Source organism: Populus trichocarpa, chromosome 11 (assembly GCF_000002775.5).
Source record: "Populus trichocarpa isolate Nisqually-1 chromosome 11, P.trichocarpa_v4.1, whole genome shotgun sequence".
NCBI classification, from domain to species: Eukaryota; Viridiplantae; Streptophyta; class Magnoliopsida; order Malpighiales; family Salicaceae; genus Populus; species Populus trichocarpa.
The window spans coordinates 787886-812254 of NC_037295.2; the positions used below are offsets into that span (position 1 = coordinate 787886).

General features: G+C 34.8%; 3 protein-coding genes across 3 annotated transcripts; all 3 read right to left on the reverse strand.

Annotated features, from left to right (window-relative positions):
* Positions 1–225: 225 nt before the first annotated feature.
* Positions 226–24048, reverse strand: LOC18102851 (disease resistance protein RPV1-like). The gene is made up of 9 exons (XM_052445385.1): positions 23958–24048; positions 3641–4058; positions 3195–3357; positions 2387–3076; positions 1756–2163; positions 1565–1681; positions 1110–1301; positions 734–830; positions 226–626 (listed from the first exon to the last, which is right to left on the reverse strand). Exons 2-9 carry the CDS (start codon positions 3850–3852, stop codon positions 226–228), a joined length of 2280 nt encoding a protein of 759 aa, XP_052301345.1. The 5' UTR covers positions 3853–4058; positions 23958–24048.
* On the reverse strand, positions 19852–20528 carry LOC127903997 (uncharacterized). Its single transcript, XM_052445386.1, has one exon. The coding sequence runs from the start codon at positions 20449–20451 to the stop codon at positions 19852–19854; it is 600 nt and encodes a 199-aa protein (XP_052301346.1). The 5' UTR covers positions 20452–20528.
* Positions 20553–24369, reverse strand: LOC18102853 (disease resistance protein RPV1). The gene is made up of 5 exons (XM_024592247.2): positions 24340–24369; positions 23540–24070; positions 22208–23285; positions 21700–22107; positions 20553–21359 (listed from the first exon to the last, which is right to left on the reverse strand). Exons 2-5 carry the CDS (start codon positions 24034–24036, stop codon positions 20568–20570), a joined length of 2775 nt encoding a protein of 924 aa, XP_024448015.2. The 5' UTR covers positions 24037–24070; positions 24340–24369; the 3' UTR covers positions 20553–20567.

Sequence of the window (24369 nt, forward strand, 5' to 3'; positions counted from 1 at the left end):
TATAAAATAAGATATTTAATATGTCTTATTACATTTTTTAATATGAAAGCCATTATAAATATTTATAAATAAAAGATCTCATGCTAGACAAAGAAAGGAGGAAGATTACTAGAGATACAAAACTATTTCATGATAAACTTTTCAAGAAAAAAGAAAAAGAAAAAACTATTTCAAAAGCTTTCCAGCTTTTTTCATTTTACGGCTGAAATCTAAAAAAGCAAACCTCTACTTAATGAGAAGTTCTAGACCTTTATTTGCAAAACACCACCAACCGATTTTGCCATCATTGGATTTACCATGGAAAGCACAATAATAATTTCTAAAAATACGAGAAGCTATTTCTACTTTGGCATTGATAACTTCATCCTTTCCTTCCTCTTCATGCAACCATTGGACACCAATCGCCTTTATTTGGATAGCTGGACCATGTGGAAGCACTGAAATACTCACGTCATCACCATTATCAAATGTAGGATCATTGCCCCCTAATTTCGTGTGCAATAGCGATTGGATTTCACGAACATCACGCTTGTATCTCATAGGGAAGACAAAGGCTTGACAAAGAAAGGATCGACCACTGGTATTGTTTCTGATTTCAAGATAAACATAACTAAAGCCACGGTATGCTGACGTCACACAACTTATGAACAGATTAAAGCCACATATCCGGTGCGCAGGAGGTGATGAGGATATTTTAAATGAAAAGTTATCTACAAACTCATTCTGGATTAGCCATTTATCCTCTTCTTTCTCCTCATAAACCCCCTTAACATCTCATCTTTGTCAAATACAGATACGACAACGTTGAATATGCCATCCATAAATGTTATCTGTACCACCAAAACAATGTCTATAATAAGAGCAAAAGAAAAGTATTCAAATGTAGATTTCCAAAACAATAAAATGGGTGAGGGAGGACCTGAAATCTCGATGTCTGTATTTGAGCACAAACCGTTTCCATTATTCTGAACATGTGAGAGTCAAACTTTTGCATTAATCCTTGCTTTATCCGATCTTGGAACTCGACTAAGTGATCACAACCATCTCCTTCAGTCCAAATGTTTGGATTTGCAAGTCTTTGCAGTGAATAGCAAAAGGACACATCTAACGAATTCAAATGGGATGGAAACTCTGGGAGTGCTTGAAGCATTTTGCAATTTCTTAAATATAGGTGTCTGAGTAGACCAAGATCCTTGATGCTTTCTGGAAGAAAACGAATTGGAGTTCCACTTAAATCTAGACTCTCCAAGAAGCGTGGCAGTGAAAACGAGGTAAATCTCAACATTTTCCTCGTTGAAAACCTAGAGGGAAAGAATAGCTTCAATGGAAGAGATGAAATGAATGATGTACTTGAAACAATTCCATCACTTTGAAGCAACTTGCGTCCCTGATGATGCTCTAACTCCATATTCAGGCTGTCAAGATTTGAGCAACCATCTAAAACCAGCTCTTGAAGTGAATTCAATCTACTCATTTCTTCTGGAAGCTCCATAAGACTTGTACAATTTCTTAGATTTAAGATCAACAATCTTTATAAATCACCAATAGATTCGTGAATTTGAACCAAACGGATGCAGTCTTCAAGTATTAGCTTTTCAAGGGCTGGGAGACCCGAGAAGTCTGGGGTTCTAATGAGATCACGAGAGTGACGGAGATCAAGAATTTTTAATTTTGGAAGAAACTGTGAAAATACATGAATTTAGATGTTATCAATTGAAAACGAGAGAGATAGCTATAGAGAGACTTGATACATACCAGTTTGCCCTTCCAAGCATCAACTAGACAACTTCTGGATAGATCAAGAACCACCAGCTTCTCCAAGCATACGTGATTTGGTATGGAGCTCCAAGACAATCCATGCCAACATAACCATATCAAATTCTTGGGAAAGTGCTCAAAACTTCCATGGAAATTAGTGTAGTTTAGTTGGAGAAATTTTACATCTGGCATCTTTCTAAAAGCATCCGTGCTGAGGATGGGAAACAAACTTGTTTGGCCAGTTTGTAATTTTCCCCCATCGGAAAAATCGGAAAGCCATTGTTGAAAGAAGTTAAGCCTGCGGCGCTTGCGACAAACGATTGAATCAGTACAGACAACTTCTGCATAATGATCTTCCATTAATGCATGCATATCAATGGTAAGGCCACGCAATTTTTCAGCATCCTGCATAATAATATTAAAAGTGCATGAGAAAGGAAAGTAGATGAATGAATATGTCAAGGCACCACAAACCATTTAAGTAGACATATAAAAAAATTCAGCTACTTACAATAGTTCCTTTCAAAACTGTAAAAGCATCCCCTTGACGCCATATTCCTTGACATAACTCATATGAAATGATAACTTTTTATTATTGACGAGCAATTTCCCTACCCATATCTCTTACTAGTTGATGCATCCACAACCTTTGATCACTGTGGATTTCAACAAGACATCTATCGATGAGATTGTCAATCCCAAATCTTGCACCTTTATCGAGCCCATCCAGTATCCTAACTGCATCATCCACAACCATTCCATTGAAGAAACATGCGATATCAAGGAATAAGTTCTTCGGATAATCACCATCAAGAAAGTCGTAACTTATTCGAAGAACCTTTTGAACATCAAAATTAGGAATCACTCCCATTTGTTGTAATGCGCTTTCCCATATCTCTCTTCCTTTTCCGGACAATGAAGAGCCAATAACTCGAAGAGCTAATGGAAGTCCATTACAATGATGTACTATTCTCCAAGAGTCTTCCACAAAACCATCAACAGGGTCAGCTTGTCCAAACACATTCCAACTGAAAAGCTCAAGTGATTTTTCATTATCTAGCGGTTCAACTTTGCACTCCACACGCTCAATATCATTAGCTGAAAACAGACCCTTATTTCTGGTTGTTACAATGATTTTACTTCCTTTACAAAGCCAATTTTGCATGACAATGATTTTATTGAATTGGTCCCTTTTGTCCACATCATCTAGAACAATAAGAGTTCTTCTGCAACATAATGCATCCTTAATCTTCAGAATTCCTTCATCAGGATCATTTATCTCAACAGTCTTGTTTAGGATGTTGAAAAGAAGTTGCCTCTGTAGGCAAACTATATCCTTTGACCGAAAATTTGATAGAAAGCTCTTTCCTTCAAATTTATAATAGTTCTGGTTAAAAACATCTTAGCTATGGCTGTCTTTCCAACTCCACCAATACCATAGAGTAAAGCAATGGCAGCGCCATGGGATCCAGCAACCATGAGTTGATATCTTGTACTAGAGCATCTCTTCCAATGAAATGAAGGGGGACATAAAATATTTTTGGATCCAAATTCTTTGAGACATTCTCCACAATAGATTGGACAAACTGTGCCTCGTACCTCCATCAAAAAGAAAAATACAACGTGGGATAATTAGTAGCCTCTCTATAAGCAATAGAAATAAACAACATTTAGCTAAGAAATTAAAGCAGGTTATGTGTCAATGATTTGATAGTTAAAGCCAAATCGTGATTGAAAAAAAACAGCGAAGAAATCATAAGTATTTTATTTTATTTTTCTTATATGTTTTCTTATCAGTACACTTAACTGAAACAAATTAAGAGTTCACGACCAGCATTCTAGTCTTATGCTATGTGTAGTTTCATACAGAGATACAACTTACCCATCTCCTAAAACCATTCCAGCTAAATCTGCAACTTCTTTCAAAGCAATCCTCCACCCATTCACCCACTCCATCTCCTCGTTGAAGCTCTTTTCATGTTCCACAAATGCTGCAGCGAAGCTCCCTGTTTGACGTCCGACTTGGGATGGATCCACATCATAGAATACTGGCAAAACTATGCAGTCATCATTCCTCTTACGTTCCATGATCATTACAAGTTCATCGAGGCACCATCTCGAAGAAGCATAGTCTTTGGAGAACACGATTATCGATATTTTTTATTGTTGTATTGCCATCTGGAGCTTGAAATCTATATTCTCTCCTCTCCGAATTTCATCATCATCTCTAAATGTGTGAATCCCTGCTTGAATTAGGGCCTTGTAGAGGTGATCGGTAAAGTTCTTGCGGGTGTCTGCACCTATAAGACTCAAGAACACTTGATATTTACAATTAGAAAACCGAGAAGAGTAGGATTCTTGATATTTCCCAGCAGCCATTCCGATTCTAGCAAAGATAAGACTTTTCAAAGATCTGAACAAAAAAAAAAGGAGTTGCAGGATTAATGTCGTTAGTTCAAGATCAACAGCACACCAATAAGCTGAAGTATTCATATATTATTATCTTACTTTATCTTTAAAACAATTTTCAAGTTATTTCCCAGTATTCGTATATTATTATCTTACTTTATCAACTCCTCCATGCCCTTTCAGAAAAATATTTGTACATATGATAAATTAAATCTCTATGCTGAACCAACAAAATCGGTTGTTGAGTTACATTCCACAATATAACATAATACTAAAAGAGATAAGCAGAGTTACCAGCAATCTTCACTTTCCCTTCGCTGATGTTCTCTTATCAGTTCATCAATTTTCTGCTTTTAAATCAACCTTAAAAGTCTCTGTGGTACGGGCCATTTCCGCGTCAGGACCTTTTTTTAAAAAATTTGCTCAAAATTGAGAGAGAAAGGGTGGATTGTAAATTTAAGACAAGTCATCCCCACAAGTCCACTCTCTCTATGGTATGGAATGTTTCCGCGAGAGGACTTTTTTGGTTTTATTTTTTATCAAGACTTGGATCTATTTGATTATAATCTCGACAATTAATGCACACTGAATTTTCCATGGCTAATGTCGGAAGCAGAAGTCGGAATGTCTAGGCTTGACCAGTTATGCATGGAAAATTTTGGTGCCAGGAGTTGACGGCTATTGACATGGTGAAGTAAGAAAAAAGTTAGAAAATAAACTCCAGAAGTTGATGGCCATTAATTTTTTTGTGAAGTAAATTATTATTTAGTTAATCCCTTTATTTTAATATTAAATCCCTAAATTTTATATCTGTTGTTTGCCATTAATTTCTCCTAGTTTTCCATTACGTCTAAATGCCTTTTTCTAAAATATCTCCTGTATATTCCAATCAGTTTCTCTGACCTCACATGCTTTTATAAATGTTTTTTTTTGCAATAAAACATCGTTAGTAGACCAAACAACAACAGGTAAATTAATTAAAAAAAAAATATTGTCTTCGTTACGTATTGTATCAAATGTCTTTCAACGAGCTCGCGTTGAGCAAAGAAAACTGATGGCTATTGACATGGTCAAGTAATTGATGCCAGGAATTGATGGCTATTGACATGGTCAAGTAAGAAGAAAGTTAGAAAATAAACTCCAGAAGTTGATGGCTAGTGACATCCTGAAGTAAGAATCAAGTTAGAAAAATCTAATTAAGAGGAGAAGTTGATGGGAATTGATGGCTACTATTGACATCCTGAAGTAAGAAAGTCGGACTGTTGGAAAATTAATGCACACTGAATTTTCCATGGCTATTGACATCCTGAAGTAAGAATCAAGTTAGAAAAATCTAATTAAGAGGAGAAGTTGATGGCTATTAACATCATTTCTGTTTCTCTCTCTTTTCTCAAATCTTTTGCTTAGTGGTTGGTATTACTGCATGTATTCCTTTAACAATTTTTTTGTGAAGTAAATTATTATTTAGTTAATCCCTTTATTTTAATAACATAATATTAAATCCCTAAATTTTATATCTGGTTGCCTTTTTTCTAACGTCTAATTGCCTTTTTTCTAACTTATTGTATCAAATGTCTTTCAAGTAGTTGAGCAAAGAAATCTGGTCATACTAAAAACAAATCGGGATTGCTTTCAATTTACTCCTAACATTTAGGACTAATGCAACTTTTCTTTTTTAGTTGTTTTACTACCAAAACTAGCAAATAGCTATGAAAATACCTATGAAAAATATTCCACCAATAAGATAGAAAATTTATGTCATTAATTTCTGACATGGATAGCGATGAAATATGTTATATAAAAAATATCTAATCGAATAGAAAAAATAAATAAATAATAAAAATTCCATTTAAAATTTCACTCTGAAGGTACTCAACGAGCTCGCGTTGTAAGTGGATGTCTATCTTTCAGGTGTTTATTCTTTGTCGGCACCTAACGATTCATGGTTGTCAGAAGCGTTACTAGAAGAACTAGCAATGATCATGTTCATATAACACGTGATTGGCTTTCCCCTTGACATCTACACAAATTAAAAAATTAAGATGTCATAAACCATTTCTATTTTTTAAAAATAAATTAGCAACACCTCCTCTATACAAGAGAAAATAATTTAAATTAGATTGCTACAAACCAATTGATTTTATTCAATTTGTTTCCCTTGAGTGAAGAGTTCACTTAACTTGTATTTGACCTAGTTTTAAGATTTTTTTTAATTTATTTCTATTAATGCATATATTTAATGGGCAACCTTTATTATGTTTCAAATTGAATAGGTAAATGAGTTTAATTCTGGACTAATTACCTAAAAATGTTTTTAATAAGTGAAAGTCAATTTTGGTCTCTATTTTCTTGTTATTTCACAAACAAACCCTCAATTGGTTACAATCTTTAATAATCTTTTCAATTATGCCACTTGATTTCTTTGATTGAGCACTTAGTGTCTTTTATAATATGGTCCTTGATCTTGATATTCTTTAATTTCATCCTCAATTTTCCTTTTATACTTTGAACTCTTTTGATTTAACCCTTGATTAAATTAATTTGCCTCTCAAAACTTCAACACCATTCATTTTAGTCTTTGAACCTTTAATTATTGCAATCTTGACACTAATTGATTCTCAAACTTTGATTTTTCTTCAATTAAGTCCATAGTTGCATTAATTAACATAACCAAATTTCAATTAAGTCCCTAGTTGCATTAATTAACATAAACCAAATTTCAATTAAGTCTCCAGACTTATTGATTCTTCTAATTTCTAACAAATTGACTTCTAAACTTTGTTTTTCTTTCATTTCAGCTCCTGATCAAGCCACTTAAAACTTTTTAAAGTTCAATTATGTCCTTGGATTTTTTAATTTAATTGAAAAACAAAATTGAAAAAAAAACTAAAATTCAACAAAATTTTCTCATATGAAAAAAATTCAAAACTACAAAATTCATATAATTAAGAACATAAAAAAAAAGCAAAAAACACACAAAACTTAGAGAAGAAATAGTAGAATTCTTACCTTATATTAGTTGTGGGTTAATCTGAGAATAAAAAAAAATGACATGTTATGAGTTAATTAACAAATAAAAAATTAAACAAACGGAGGAGAAAAGAGAAGGAGAAGCCATACTTGTTAGAGAATAGAGGGTCGTTGCTTGAGGAGATAATGAGAGAGAGAAGAGAAAGAAAGAGTGAGAGGTTTAGTTGGCGAGATAAATAGCAGAAGAGGAAGAGAGAGAAAAAAGAGAGAAGTTGTAACATCCATTTTTTTATTCCGGGACAAATTCTCAATTTAACCTGAAAATCCAGGATTTTTTTTTGCATAACATATTTAATAAGATATGAGATTTTATAAATAAAAATTAACAATAAAATAATATTATATAACACCAAAAAAGATATAAAAACCCTTACATACTCTTAAAAATAAAAATTCTCACCCTAGACACAGAAAAGAGAAAGATTATGAATACACAAAACTATCTTCAATTCATTTAGTCTAAAAAAACAAAACTCTAATGAAGCCTAAAATAATACTTTCTTTGCAAAATTCCACTAGTCGATATTGTCACCTCTGTTGTTACTTATTTTTTGAGCCATACATGCTAATGAAAATGGTGTATATCCCTTTTAAATTGAAGGCAGGAGTTTAGTTCAAGGTTGCTGGGAGATTGACAAAAACAAAGGAGAAGGAAATGTTTTTCAGACCATGTTTCAGCTGGCATCTGCTCTCCTTATCCTTCCCCTTTGCTGCCGAAATTGTCAGGATTCTTAGGCTAATTAGGAGTCTTTAAAATGCTAAATTCGTTCCTTTGTTATCTGGTCTCTAAGGTTGGATAAATTCCTCATAAGTTACACTAAAAAAACTGGTTCTGCTGTTGTCGCAATTTTTTGTTCCAACTTAGGCTTTGATTCTGATCTGGTTTCGTGCAATATCCGACCATCCCGGCTATATTCTGTCACTCATGACATGTTAAAGAATTGACCTACACCTTTATTGGGTCCTAGGGCTCGCTATTCTTATGGCAGACTCTCAGTCAAAGTAGGATGCTTGGCATTTGTCAATTTTTGAATCAGATCAGGAAACCCCTTTTTACCAACCAGATTGCTGCCAGATTCTGTTCTTCAAAACGATTTTATCTCACCTTGAATCCCTCATGAAAGTTGTAGTCCTATACGCTTAGATGAATTTTAGTTTTTGAATCGCTTGATTTCGATATCAGAAGCTCAAGATATTCATGTTTGAATATCTAATGAGGAAGTGAAAATTCTACCGCAAAAAAATTTTTCTGCCGCAAGAAGGATTTTGCCCCCCAAGTTTGCAGGACTGAATTGAAAAAACTGAAATAAGGGAGTTAATTGCAGATAAAGATTGGAAGAAACTTGGCTTGGTTTTGGGAAGAAATAGAAAAAACAGGGATAGGATTAGAAAATGACAGAAATTCTGCCACGATGGGTTACATTTCTGCTGCCTTTCTAAACGACACCGTCTCTGTCTTTTTACATTAATTCACTTCTTTAGCTAGACGGTGCCGTATGAGAACAGCCCCATCTTGAAAATATAATTAGCATGGTACTGTACCTCGTCTGCTTTCCCTTCCCTCCTCTGCAACCGTTTCCTGCTAGTTTTTGAAATCTCTCGTCCTGCATCCCCTGCAACCTGGCGTGTGCAGGATAGCACCCCTCTTCACGCCATGTCCTTAGCTGCCAGTCAGGATTTCACAAGGGAAACCGTTGCACCTCACTGTGCCAGCTGTGAAAGAAGACGCAAAGAGGAGCCTCATTATCATCTAAGGCTCCGTTTGTTTGCAGGAAAGTTGTTTCCTTTTGGAAAGTGAATTCTGGGGAAAGTGAATTCCAGAAAAGTATTTTCTGATATTTGACAGTGTTATGGAAAATAAACTGAAAAACACTTTACAGTGTTTGTTTATGTTATGGAAAATGAACTGGAAAATAATTTATTAATGAATTAATTTTTTTTCAAGTTTATCTAATATATATAAAATATTTAATCACTTACAATAAAAAAATAAAATCTAAAAAGTATAATGATGAATGTTTTTTATTATATCCTATATTCATACATAGCTTATTTTATAAAATATTTTGATGGGTATTTTGGATAAATATTTTTTTTACGGGTAAAGGCAATTATCCCTTTAATATCCCTTTAATATATATCAAATAAACATCAAGAAATAAATATAAATATCTAACATCAAACATAGTCATGCATAAATATTAAGTTTTGATGTTATATACATACATATTAGTTCAAATTACAAACATAAACATGCTAGACCGAATTAAACAAGTAAACATACTCGTCAAATAACAAACTCGTCAATACATACATATTCAGTAATGCCTTCTAATTAATTAATACCCGGCTTATAACCAAATAAGGAACCACTAATTCTACCCAAACCAATCTACGGTGCAGCATCATCTACCATTCAGTAATGCCTTAATTAATTAATACCCGGCTTATAACCACTAATAAGGAACCACTGCCTATTTCTATTTTCTACCCAAACCAATCTACTGTGCAGCATCATCAACATCAACGGGCCTCTTCACAGTCAAGATTTCTACCGAAATCAATTCCCCCTTTCATCATCAACGCATCATCATCAACGCACACACATCACGCCGACAAAGCACAGGAAATGAACAAAAACACAGGAAACGCATATCAGCAACAGAGAAGGAAAATCACATCGGGTGGAGAAACAGAGCATGGGTTTGCTGTGTTTTTTTCACAGAAACCAAACAAAACAATTTGTTTGGTTTCTGTGAAAAAACACAGCAAACCCGATTTCTGGGAAAAATGGGTTTGGGTTTGCTGTGTATGGGTTGCTGTGTATGGGTTTGCAGTGTTTGGTTTATGGGGAAAATGCAGGGGTTGTGGTTTTCTATGGATGGGTTGCCTGGCGAAGAGATTAGGAAGGAAACGGGCCCGAAGGGCGCCGTCGGCTTCAGAAAAGAATGGCGATTCTTTGCTGTGACAGTGGTAATTCTTTGTTGTGATAGCAACAATGGCGAACGGAAATAATTTTGCCGTGTATGTGTATGGGTCTGTGTTTGGTTTCTGGGTTCAATTTTTGGGTTTGCTGTGGTTGATTTTTTCCAGGGGTTTGGGTTTGCTGTGGTTGAATGGGTTGCCTTCCCATGGGTTTCGGTTTACAGAGCATGGGAGCTTTTGGTTGCAGTGAAATTAACAGAGCATGGGAGCTTTTGGTTGCAGTGAAATACCCGGCTTATAACCACTAACAGAGCATGGTTGCAGTGAAATAACAGATAAACAAGGGAAAAACGCAGCACATGATTTATGCCATAATAATAACAACAAATTAAAAATAAAGAGGATGAAAACAAGATAAATAAAGACATTTGAGAAAAAAAAATTACCTGGAAGATGAAAGATGCTTGCAATTGATCTGCGTAAATTATTTGGGAGAGAAAGAGAGTCTTTAGGACAGGGGACACTTTTTGTTAATAAAAAAGAAAAGGAAAGTGTTTTCCTTAGAATAAAGAAAGGAAAACAATTTTATTCTAAGGAAAACACCTTCCTGCTTTAACGTTTCATTTTTTCTATTGACTGGAATTGAGTTTCCTTTGACCGATTTTCCTTATGCTTGTCAAACATGGGAAAGTGGGGAAAATGGTTTCCAGGAAAATGAATTCCTGGAAACAAACAAGGCATAAGGGCTGGGATTGTTTCCCTAAGACATACGGTGGAGGTGAGAGAATGTGAGGGTGGTCTTCAGTTCTTGCATATATAACAGACTGCGTTGTAAAAGAGAGGGAGACGAAAAGAAAGAGTGAAAAAAAGAGAGAGAACAAGCATAAGGCAGATGAGGTTAGAGAAACAGAAAAAAAAAAAAAAAAGGAGGAGGCAGAGAAGAGTAAAAAAACAGAGAGCCAGCATAGAAAAACAAAGAGAACAAGAGGGAAAATTATCCCCGGTCTATCCTACATTGCCAGAAGGAGTTCATCAAATCTACGGGTTTTCTAAAACTCCCAACGGTAAAAAGAGGAAGGCTTTCTTCAGTTTTAGGAGTCAGAAAAGCAAAGGTTTTTTTTTTTCCACCTATCTACACCTCATCCTCTGCACTCAAACCAGCAGCATCCGCAGGTATAGTTTCCAGTTCTTTTTTTTGTTTTTTTTCTTCCTAGCTGTATTTAAACTTGGCATCTGTTGCTTAGTTCTTTTCCAAAATCTGTTTCCCGCTTTGCTCTAGATGTTCAGTTTTTTGGTTTAAACAAAAGGACATATGCTTGCCCACTAACAGAGCATGGCTTGGAGTTTAGATTTTTTTGTTCATGTTAAGGTTACGTTTCTTTTCTTATTCTCCTGCCGTGAGGAACCGTGAGCTTTGAAGGCTTTCATTATCTTTCCCTTTCTTTGTCCGAGTGTCTCTTTGCCTTAGGATGCTGCATTAGTTTGAGTTTGGCTCCTAAATAAAGCTCTATCTAGAAAGTGAAACACGAGGGAAGTCCCTTTACAGTCAAGGCGGTCTTTTAGCAGACTTTCGGTTCACGTTTTCATTTTGCTTGTTTTTTCTGACAAAAGAGCTAGCTGGCCGTTGGTTTGTGTTTGTAGTTCTGTAGTTGCTTCAGTATAAAGGTGTTGCTCAAGTCGTTTCCTTTTGCATGAGACTAACGAGTGTGGCAGTATTAAAGATTGGGAAAAGGATGGGTGTTGAGTCATGGTTACTGTTATAGGTTTTGGTTTTCAGAATTGTGGTCTTCTTGTGCTTACAGACTTGTTACTTTTTTTAGTTATAGGATTTGGGTTTAAATGGACGGACTGAATCTTGTGTGAGTAAAGTTTGGCTTTGGGAAATTTATTTTTTATATATATCAGTGTTTTGGGCCTTTTGCAAATTTTGGAATGGATGTGTATGGCTTGTATTTTTTTTCCTTTTTTTTTATGCATGCTTTTTGACAAAAAAATATAAAAAAATATTTTTGCGTGTTGCATACGGCCAATACCCTAACATGTTTTTAATGTTTTTTTATATAAAAAAAACAAATATTTGAAATTTCAAAAATGTGTTTTCGCATGATTTATTTTCTTGATTTTATTTTCTTAAACACAACAAAAAAATTTATTTTCTTGCATTTCTTGATTTTACAATATGTTTGTAAATTCCAAAGGGGTGTTGGCCAATATTCCAAAAATATAAAAATCTTATCTTTGAGAATTCATTTTTATTCACTATTAATGTTTGGATAAAGAAATCTCAAATGGGTAAATATCCAAAATATTAATATGAATAATTTGTTATTCATTAGTAATGTTTGGATAAAGAAACCCCAAAGAGGTTAATATCCAAAATATTATTAGGAATAATTTGTTATTATTCACTACAAATGTTTGGATAAAGAAACCCCCAAAGGGGTTAATATTCAAAATATTATTGGGAATAATTCATCATTGTTCACTGTTAATATTTAGATAAAGAAACCTCAAGTGGTAAATATAAAAAATATTTTTCTAGGAATAACAAGTCATTATCCCTTAATAATATAAGGACAAATAAACCTATGAAAGGTAAATGTCCAAAATATTGTTAATAGGAATACAACTTGTTTATTTTTAACATAAGGACAGATTTATGCCTAAAATTTTATTTAGAACAATTTAATTGCGTATCCTTGAAAGAAGCCTCAATTATAATTGGGGACATTTCAAATTTTGATTCCACAATTTATGAGTCATGAAAAGATGAAATACTAAGGCAAAAATGGGCTTTTAAAGCACCTTGAATTTCCTTAGATTTCTAACTTAGTTTTTTTTTTCTTTTCTCTTCTTTGCGATTTACGAGTCGCGAACACTTGAAATACTAAGGGAAAAATGAGCTCTTAAGCACATTGAATCTCCTTAGATTTCTATCTTAGCTTTCTCTAAATTCATAAATTCTGAATTCATTTCAAATCAAGCATAGACTTCAAGAGATCTGCACCATTTCTCTTTGGCACTCTATAGACATATCTAAAGGTATGATTCATATTGGCCAAGGGTTCTTTCCCTTAGACTTCAAACCCAAGTTCGTGCATCATAGCATACTTATCCTAGGAAACTGACGGGATTAGAGAACATCAACACCATAGCAATTATGGGCAAACCAAACACCAAGCAGCTTACCTTAGGTAGGGTGTACTAGGGGTGCTAAAACCTTCCATTTACGCAACCAGTCCCTTGCCTTAGAATATCTGAAAGACCAGTTAGGTTTCCTAGTGACCATAATACTAGGTGGCGACTCCCTTTTTCACAAAAGAAAGACCCCAACATCAATCCCTGCTACCAGGAAGGGTCGCCGCGACGTCGAGCTCTCTTGAGGGTGCGACAACCACTACCACTAGTATGGAAAGCACAATAATTAACTATAACTAAAACTTATTAGTGTTTTATTGTAGTGGAAATTATTGTACACTATGAGTGCTTTCACTGTGGATTGCATTGTACTGCACTGTAGCGACCCTGTGAGTGCTTTTCACTGTAGACTGTGAGAGTTTTCACTGTGGACTGCACTGTTTGGTGAGGGCATGGTGGGGTTGAAGGCCAGGGGCGCCCCTTGGGGCTGCTGCCACCTGGCGCTTGGCCTGCCTGGCATTGGCACTAGGGGCAGCCCGCGTGCCGCCATCTGGCGCTTGGTCTGCCCGGTCGTGGGCGCTGGGGGCAGACCTGCGCACCTGGTTGCTGCCACTTGACGCTTAGTCTGTCCACAGTTGATTCCTGCTGCCAGCAAGACCCAATAGTGTTGGGTCTGGCCAGACCCAAACCACTTCAAAATTTTGCTGGGTCTTGCTGCCCAACAAGACCCACCAACCGTGGGTCTGGCTCGATAATGGGGCCCAATATCCACAGCCAGACCCAAGGATATTATTATTATATTGATTAAAAATATTATTATTTGTTTTATTAATATTATTTTTTTAGTATAATTTAAAGTATTAATATTAAAAATATTATTAGTTGTGTTCTCATATTGTTATTTTTAGTACAATTAAAAGTATTAAAATAAAAAATTGTATTATTCGCATTCTAAATATTATTATTTTTAGTATAATTAATAGTATTAACCTCAAAAATATTATTATTTTTAGTGTTATAAATAATATTATTTTTATAATAATTAATAGTATTAATACTAAAAATATTATCATTTGTATTATAAATATTATTATTTTCATTAAAATTTATAATAGTATAAATATTCTTATTGTTATAATAATTAATATTATCAATAAAATAATTACTAAATTAGAAAAAAATTATTAATATTATTGAAAAACAACTATAGATTTGATTTGAAAGGTAAAATTAAAAATTATCATTATTAATAAATTTTAAAAATTTGTTATTATTATCGAAGAAAAACCATGTGGGGACACGTGGCGCTAGGGCTGAGCATTTTTGGTTCGGTCTGGTTCTGGATCAAAATAAATAACCAAATCAAAATTATTTTTTTAACCGAACCGAATTGAAAATCGGTTCAAACCGACGAGTTTCGGTTCAGTTCGGTTCGGTTTTTTCCCCTTCCAAACTGGTCGGTTCGGTTCGCTGGCTTGGAATTCTAGGAAATGATGCAGTTTTTGTACAAGCCAAAACAGGAGTTTGCTTTTAGCAACCCAATCCTTATCAAGAATCTGTACTTTAGCCATGACACAAGCTTTTGCATGTAGAGGATTGCCTTGTTTGTTTTCTGTTGTCGCAACATCTCTTCTTGTTGTGCTTGGAGTATTCCATTTAATAGCAACTAGCCCCATCAACTTTTGGGGTTACAAGCTTGTCTTCTTCCCCATGAAAGCTTTAATAGCAACTGAAAAAGCTCTATATGAGTGAGTCATAGCTCGTTTGAGTTGAAAATTTAGTGTGTTCGAGTTCAACGAAGAAGAAGAAAAAGTTGAGGAGGAGTCTGCGAGGTTCATCGAGTAGGTGTTTGTGTGTGTGCCTGTGTGGGGGGGGGCTTGCTGGTTAAGATCTAGAGAAGGAGAGATGCAGAGAGCAAAGCAAAGGGAGGGGCGACAACTGATTTTGTGTTTAGGGAATTCTACTTTAGGTTTAGGGTTGGAAAAACATCATATTTATACTTGTTTTTTTTTTAAGTGCTGGCCTGGTTGAACCGGTTTGGTTTGGTTCGGTTTGATCGGTTTCAGACTTTGGAAACCGAAACCGAACCGAACCGGAACTTTTTTGTGATTTTTTAATTGGTTAATTCGGTTTTTTCGGTTCGGTTTTTTTCTTCGGTTCAGTTTAATCAGTTTATCGGGTTTTTTGCTCACCCCTACGTGGTGCTTGGGTTGCCTGGCTGTGTGTGGCAGACCCCAGCACACACGTTGCCCTCGGGCTACTGCCTGTGTGCCGGGCATACCAAGCGCACACGTGGCGCTTGGGATGCTGCCTTCCTTGGTGCTTGGCAGACCCCAGCGCACACATGGCGCTTTAGCTGCTTGCCTGTGTGCATGTGTGCATAATATTAATATTAAAAATATTATTATTGTGTTGTAAATATTATTATGTTTATATTAAAAATAATATTATTCACGTTATAAATATTATTATTTTTAGTATAATTAATAGTATTAATCTCAAAAATATTATTATTTTTGGCGTTATAAATAATATTATTTTTATAATAACTAATAGTATTAATACTAAAAATATTATCATTTGTATTATAAATATTATTATTTTCATTAAAATTTATAATAGTATAAATATTATTATTTTTATAATAATTAATATTATAAATAAAATAATTACTAAATTAGAAAACAATTATTAATATTATTGAAAACAATGATAGATTTGATTTGAAATGTAAAATTAAAAATTACTATTATTATTATTATCATCATTAATAAATTTTAAAACACTGTTATTACTATTGAAGAAAAACCACGTGAGAACACATGGTATTTGGACTACCTGGTTGTGTGCCGAGCAGACCAAGCGCACACATTACGCTTGGGAAGCTGCCTGCCGGAGTGCTTGGCAAACCCAGCGCACACTATGCACTTAGACTACCTGCCTGTATGCGGAACAGAGCAAGCATACACACGATGCTTGGACTGCCAGTACACAGCTAGACAGCCACAGCGCAACATGGCGCTTGTGTTGCTGCTTGTGTGCAGGGCAGACCAAGCCCACACTACTGTTGTGGGCATTGATAACTTCATCCTTTGATTGGATATCATCATCATCTCCTTCCTCTTCATGCAACCATTGTACACCAATCGTCCTCATTTGAAAAGTGTTGGTTAATTTCGCAAGTGCACAAATCGTAACAAGTAATAAAATGATGAGTAGAGTATCGTCACATGAGGATTTGTAAAAATTACTACTAATTACTAAAATCTTTTAAATTATGATCTATTTGAGGAATCGAATGAGATAGTTTACGAAACAAAAATTAATGATTAAAAACAAACAACCAACTGATTAAATATTATTGAATTCAATTCTACTGGTTCTAGGATTTCTAACTTATCGTAACTATTCCTATGTGAACTTTCTCAATTGAATTAATTACTCCTAGCATTGATAATCAGGTTTTTCTAATTTAAACACTAATCTCTCTCGAGTGTCAATGAATTATTTCGACAAGCAAACTTCATATACTCTATGAAATTTCCGAACTTGTTGAAATTTATTAAGTACCATAGAACCTTTAATGATTACAAAAGTTCCTAGGATATCTCTATCCTATAAATTTCTTAAGGTATTTCAAACAATAGCTACAACAATTATCATTTCTTAGTCTCAAATTGAATTCCAAATCATGCAGATGTTGGCCAAACATACACAACCATTAAACGTAGAATGAAATACTCAACAACTAATGTAATAATTTAATCAAAGAAATTGTTCACATATTCATAGTAAGGTTACATAAAAAATCCCAGAATAAAAGTCACTCTATAGTCAAATTAAAGAGAAACAAACTTGATACAATGAACATCACTCAAAAGCAAAGAATGACAGTAGAATAGATAGGTGTCATCCAATCTTCTCTGATTTTCGTCCCCCTGTTTGTCTCTGTTTTTGTCTCCCTGTTTGTGCCGCCTCCTCTCTTCTTTTTGGTGTATTCTAAGGTCTCTCTATGTCTCTGCCTCTCCCTTTGAACCTCTGTTTTTCTCTTTTATATTCTGGCCTTTTTACCCCTAGATGGAAAGAAGAAATTTCCTTCTCTGTTTCGTATTTCTTTCCTATCCGAATATTGCAAGCCAGATTTGAGGCAGGAAACGTGCGAATTCATAGATCTCTATTTTTGGAGAAATTGTAGAAAATCGAATCTTCTTTCCAACGACACCAATTTTGCAATTTTTGGACCTCTGAGACTTGAGATACGGTTCATAACCCGAGACAATATTTGGAGTGCAGAAAGTTCGGGTCTGATTCAATCTCAGTTTTTTGACTCGCTCTTTGGGCTTCGAAACAGCAAAACTGAGTTCTATACCCTTCATATGTTTTGTAGATCTTTATCTCAGATATTTGAAAATGGTGACTAACGCCTGGAACCAAGGTTGTCAATTCCGTTTCGGTAAGTGTTTCATTTTTCAATTGGAATGAAATGTTTTGGTTTCGGAGCGTTTCGGCGTGCCATTTCGGTGTTATACTGTTCATATATATATAATTTAAATTTAAGATAAATTATTATAAATTATGCAATACAAACACAATGTCAAACAAATATAATTTCAAAATTTAAAATATTTCTAAATAGTCAAGATTAAATAGATCTTTAACTTAAATCAATTCAACTTAAACAAAATATTATGAAAGTAAAATGTTTTAACACAAAAGAAACATAAATCAAACATCATCTCCATCATTAACGTAGAAATAAGGATATTGATCTTGTGGTGGTATGTAGGGAAAGTCATCAACTAAACATTCCAATAGTTGATCATTTCCACCAAGCTCATTCTCGTCATCAAAACATATCTCTTCATCCTCTAAAGTCAAAGTAGACAAAAGTGTTTTAATAGTTTCCCAACTTATATCCTCTCCAACAAAAAGGCTAGGTTCTTCACAGATCCATTCATTCAATAGATCAATGTTATCAAGGCTAATGGAATCTAAAGCATCCATTGTTTTGCTTAAATTCCTACAAAGTATAAACATGAAAAAACAACATGAATATAAACCATATATATTAGTGATAAATCTAATTTTAAAATATTAATATCATTGTTAATGAAAATAGTAATAATCATTTTCAATATTATTATTAATATCATTGTTATTGAAAATAGTAATGAAAATGAGCTTTTTATACTTGGGTGGTTTAATTAATTAAATTGAACCAGGTTCAATTTGATTCAATAGCTTTTCAAGCCTGGAACGGAACATGTGAAATGAAACCGGAACATTCCGACTGAAATTTAGCCGAAAAATCCAGAATGGACCAAGATTTGGAATGAGGTGAAACTTGTTCTGTTTTGTTCCGTTTTTTGAATTGGCATGAAATGTTTCGGCCATTTCAAACAAAACAAAATGAAATTGACAACCTTGCCTGGAACTGAGTTGTATAGCTTCCTTTGCAGCCCAAAATCAATTAATGTTTGGTTTTACTGCCGGATTCTACCTACTCAGTAATCTAGTATATGAAAATACATTAATTTTCCATGAGGTCAATAATTCAAAAAATATCCAAAATTTTAATTAACTTATGCAACACATCCAAAATATTTCAAAATCATATATGAATAATGAAAAATATACATTCTAAAATTCTCTTATCAAAAAGCTGGATCACGTGGACGCACTGAAATACTCACGTCATCACCATTATCAAATGTAGGACCACCGCACCGTAATTTCCAGTGGCTTAGCGTTTGGATTTCACGAACCCCACGCTTGTAACTCAAAGGGCAGAGATAGGCAAGACAATGCATAGCCCCTGTCCTCTGACGTCACACAAAACCCTGTGAATAAATTAAGGCCACATATCGGTGCGTACCAGGTGATGATATTTTGAATGGAAAGTTATCTACAAACCCATTCTGAATTATCAGTTCACCAACTTTCTGCTTATAAAGTCAACATTACAAGTCCCTGTGGTAGGGGCCATTTCCGAGTTAGGACCCTTTTTTTTTTTTTTTTTTTTAATTCCTCAAATCATTTATCACGCGTTTACTAGGGCCAGTAATTCTTGTTATAATTACCAAAAGGGACATTAGACATAATCCCTCTCATCAACTCACTCGGTTCTTCTTTACCAATCATTAATCGAAATCATGAACAAATTTCATCTTTTAATTCAGGATAATGAGACTTTCGAACCAAGATCTCAAAGTAACTAGTTTTTTATAAAAAGAAAGAGTCTCACAGGCAGTCACAGTTGTAGACTACTACAGAAAATTTTAGGATTTCCACTTTGGTTATTGAATTTTAATTTTATCTATCTATCTTTTAATTTAATAATTTTCAATCAAAATTGATTTTTAAATTTTTAATTTTGATAATAAAATAATATTATGTGATTTTGAAAAAAAATATAAAAGCTCAAACAAAAAAAAAAAAAGAAAGATCACTAGAGATACAAAACTCTTTTCATGATAAGCTTTGTTTTTTAAAAAAATTCTCTCAAAAGCTTTCAAGCTTTATTTTATTTTATTTATGCTTGAAATCTAAAACCACAGAACTCTACTGAATGAATCCTAAATTAATACAAGTTCAAGACCTTTCTTTGCAAAAAAACCACCAAGCTAAATAGCCCCCATAAAAGTCTAGACGGAAAGCACAGTAATAATTTCTAAAAATACGAGAAGCTATTTCTACTTTGGCTACGTGTGCTGCATCATCATCATCATCATCGCCACTATTGTGGGCATTGATAACTTCATCCTTTGATTGGATATCATCATCCTTTCCTTCCTCTTCATGCAACCATTGTACACCAACGGTCCTTATTTGAATAGCTGACGTGACAACAACCATTGAAATTGTCACGTCATCACCATTATCAAATGTAGGATCATCGCCCCCTAATTTCCAGTGGCTTAGCGATTGGATTCCACGAACCTCATCCCTGAAACGTATATCTAAGACATGGGCTTGACGACGCCAGGACTGGCCACTGGTATTGTTTCTGATTTCAATACCAAGTTTTTCAGAGAAACTGTACCCTGACATCACACTAAAGCTTGTGAACAGATTAAAGCCACATATCCGGTGCGCAGGAGATGATGATATTTTGAATGAAAAGTTATCTACGAACTCATTCTGAATTAGCCATTTATCCTCTTCTCCCTCCGCACAAAACCCCCTTAACATCTCATCTTCATCATATACAAATACGACAACTTTGAATTTGCCATCTTTATATGCGATCTGTACCACCAAAACAATGTCTATAAAATGAGCCAAATAAAAATATTCAAATGTAGATTTCAAAGAAAATAACATGGCCGAGGGAGGACCTCAAATCTCGATGGCTGTATTTGAGCACAAACCATTTCCATTATCCTGAACATGTGTGAGTCGAACTTTTGGATTGAGTCTTGCTTCATCCGATCTTGGAACTCGACTAATTGATCATAACCATCTGCTTTAGTCCAAGGGTTTAGATTTGTAAGTTTTTGTAATGAATAGCAAAAGGACACATCTAACGACCACAAATGGGATGGAAGCACCGGGAGTGTCTGAAGCATTTTGCAATTTCTTAAATATAGATCAATGAGCAGACCAAGATCCTTGATGCTTTTTGGAAGGGAACGAATTGTTGTTCCACTTAAATCTAGTCTCCTTAAGGAGAGTGGCAGTGAAAACAAGGTAAATCTCAACATTTTCCTCGCTGAAAACCTAGATGGAAAGAATAGCTTCAATGGAAGAGATGTAATGTATGATGTACTTGCAACAATTCCATCACTTTGAAGCAAGTTGCGCCCCTGATGAAGCTCTAACTCCATATTCAAGCCGTCAAGATTTGAGCAACCATCTACAACCAGCTCTTCAAGTGAATTCAATCTACCCATTTCTTCTGGAAGCTCCACAAGACTTGTACAGTTTCTTAGATTTAAGAACAACAATCTTTGTAAATCACCAATAGATTCGTGAATTTGAACTAAACGGATGCAGTCTTCAAGTATTAGCTTTTCAAGTGCTGGGAGACCCAAAAAGTCTGGGGTTCTAATGAGATTAAGAGAGTGACGGAGATCAAGAATTTTCAATTTTGGAAGAAACTGCAAAAATACATGAATTTAATTGTTATCAATTGAAAACGAGAGAGATAGCTATAGAGAGACCAAAAGATTGGCTACTGGCACTACTTTAACTATGGGACCTGAAGGTATTATAGATTGGTCAAACACCAAAACAAGGCTTTAAGCATAATGTATCAGTTTCTCCAATCTTGATGTTCTTTTCTTCTTTTTTTCGGTTTGTATTTGTTGACTCTCTTTTTCTTTTTTTTTTGTATTTGTTTTTTGTTTTTGTGATTTTTTTTGGCTATCTTCTGGTTAGCCCTTTCAATATATCGAATTATTCAAAAAAGATAGCTATAGAGAGAGACTCGATACATACCGGTTTGCCTTTCCAAGCATCAACTAGACAGCTTTTAGATAGATCAAGAACCACCAGCTTCTCCAAACATACGTGATTTGGTATGGATCTCAAAGAGAATCCATGCCAACATAACCATATCAAATTCTTAGGGATGTGCTCAAAACTTCCATAGAACTTCGTGTAATTTAGTTGGAGAAATCTTACATCTGGCATCTTTCTAAAAGCATCCGTGCTAAGGATGGGAAACAAACTTGTTTGGCCAGTTTGTAATTTTCCCCCATCGGAAAAGTCAGAAAGCCATAGTTGAAAGAAGTTAAGCCTGCGGCGCTTGCGGCGAACCATTGAATCAGTACAGACAACCTCTGCAAAGTTATCTTCCATTAATGCATGCATATCAAGGGTAAGGCCACGCAATTTTTCAACATCCTGCATTAAAAATATTAGAAGTACATGAGAAAGGAATGAACATGTTAGGGTTCCACACAAACCATTTAAGCAGACATATAAAAAAAATTGAGCTACTTACAGTAGTTCCTTTCAAAACTGTAAAAGCATCCTCGTGACGCCATATTCTTTGACATTTGGTTGATTCTTGACGAGCAATTTCCCTTCCCATATCTCTTACTAGTTGATGCATCCACAGCCTTTGATCATTGTTGATTTCAACAAGACATCTATCGATGAGATTGTCTATCCCAAATCTTGCACCTTTATCGAGCCCATCCAATATCCTAACTGCATCATCAACATCCATTCCATTGAAGAAACATGCGATATCAAGGAATAAGTTTTTCGGATAATCACCATCAAGAAAGTCATAACTTATTCGAAGAACCTTTTGAACTTCAAAATTGAGAATCACTTCCATTTGTTGTAATGCGCTTTCCCATATCTCTCTTCCTTTCCCGGACAATAAAGAGCCAATAACTCGAAGAGCTAATGGAAGTCCATTACAATGATGTACTATTCTCCAAGAGTCTTCTACAAAACCATCAACAGGGTCAGCTTGTCCAAAGGCATTCCAACTAAAAAGCTCAAGTGATTTTTCATTATCTAGCGGTTCAACTTTGAACTCGACACGCTCAATATCATTAGCTGAAAATAGACCCTTATTTCTGGTTGTTACAATGATTTTACTTCCCTTACAAAGCCAGTTTTGCATGCCAATGATTTTATTAAATTGGTCCCTTTTGTCCACATCATCTAGAACAATAAGAGTTTTTCTGCAACATAATGCATCCTTAATCTTCAGAATTCCTTCATCTTCATCATTTATCTCATCAATAGTCTTTTTTAGGATGTCGGAAAGAAGTTGCCTCTGTAGGCAAACTATATCCTTTGATCTAAAATTTGATAGGAAGCTCTTTCCTTCAAATTTATGAATATTCTGATTAAAAACACTCTTTGCTATGATTGTCTTCCCAACTCCACCAATTCCATAGAGTATAGCAATGGCAGCATCATGGGACCCTTCTTGCAACCATGAGTTGATATAATTTACTAGAGGATCTCTTCCAATGAAATGAAGGGGTAAATGAAACATTTTTTGATCCAATTTCTTTGAGACCTTCTCCACAATAGATTGGACAAACTGTGCCTCGTACCTACATCAAAAAGTAAAATACAATGTGCGATAATTAGTAGTCTCTCTATAAGCAATAGAAATAAACAACATTTAGCTAAGAAATTAAAGCAGGTTGGGTGTCAATGATTTGATAGTTAAAACCAAATCATAAGTATTTTATTTATTTTTCTTATATCTTTTCTTATCAATACACTTAACTGAAACAAATTAAGAGTTCACGACCAACATTCTAGTCTTATGCTATGTGTAGTTTCATAAAGAGATACAGCTTACCCATCTCCTAAAACCATTCCAGCTAAATCTGCAACTTCCTTCAAAGCAATCCTCCACCTATTCACCCGCTCCATGTCCTCGTTGAAGCTCTTTTCATGTTCCACAAATGTTGCAGCGAAGCTCCCTGTTTGACGTCCGACTTGGGATGGATCCACATCATAGAATACTGGCAAAACTATGCAGTCATCATTTCTCTTACGTTCCATGATCATTACAAGTTCATCGAGGCACCATCTCGACGAAGCATAGTCTATGGAGAACACGATTATCGATATTTTTGATTGCTGTATTGCCATCTGGAGCTCGAAATCTATACTCTCTCCTCTCCGAATTTCATCATCATCTCTAAATGTGTGAATCCCTGCATCAACCAGGGCCTTGTAGAGGTGATCGGTAAAGTTCTTGCGGGTGTCTTCACCTCTAAAACTCAAGAACACTTGATATTTACAATTAGAAAACCGAGAAGAGTAGGATTCTTGATATTTCCCAGCAGCCATTTCAAGTCTAGCAAAGACAAGACTTTTCAACGATCTGAACAAAAAGAAAAAAAGAGTTGCAGGATTAATGTCGATAGTTCAAGATCGACAGCACACCAATAAGCTGAAGTATTCATATATTATTATCTTACTTTTTCTTTAAAACAATTTTCAAGTTATTTCCCTGCAATCACCTCCTCCATGCCCTTTCAGAAAAATAATTGTACATATGATAAATTAAATCTCTATGCTGAACCAACAAAATCGGTTGATGAGTTACATTCCACAATATAACATAACACTAAAAGAGATAAGCAGAGTTACCTGCAATCTTCACTTTCCCTTCGCTGATGT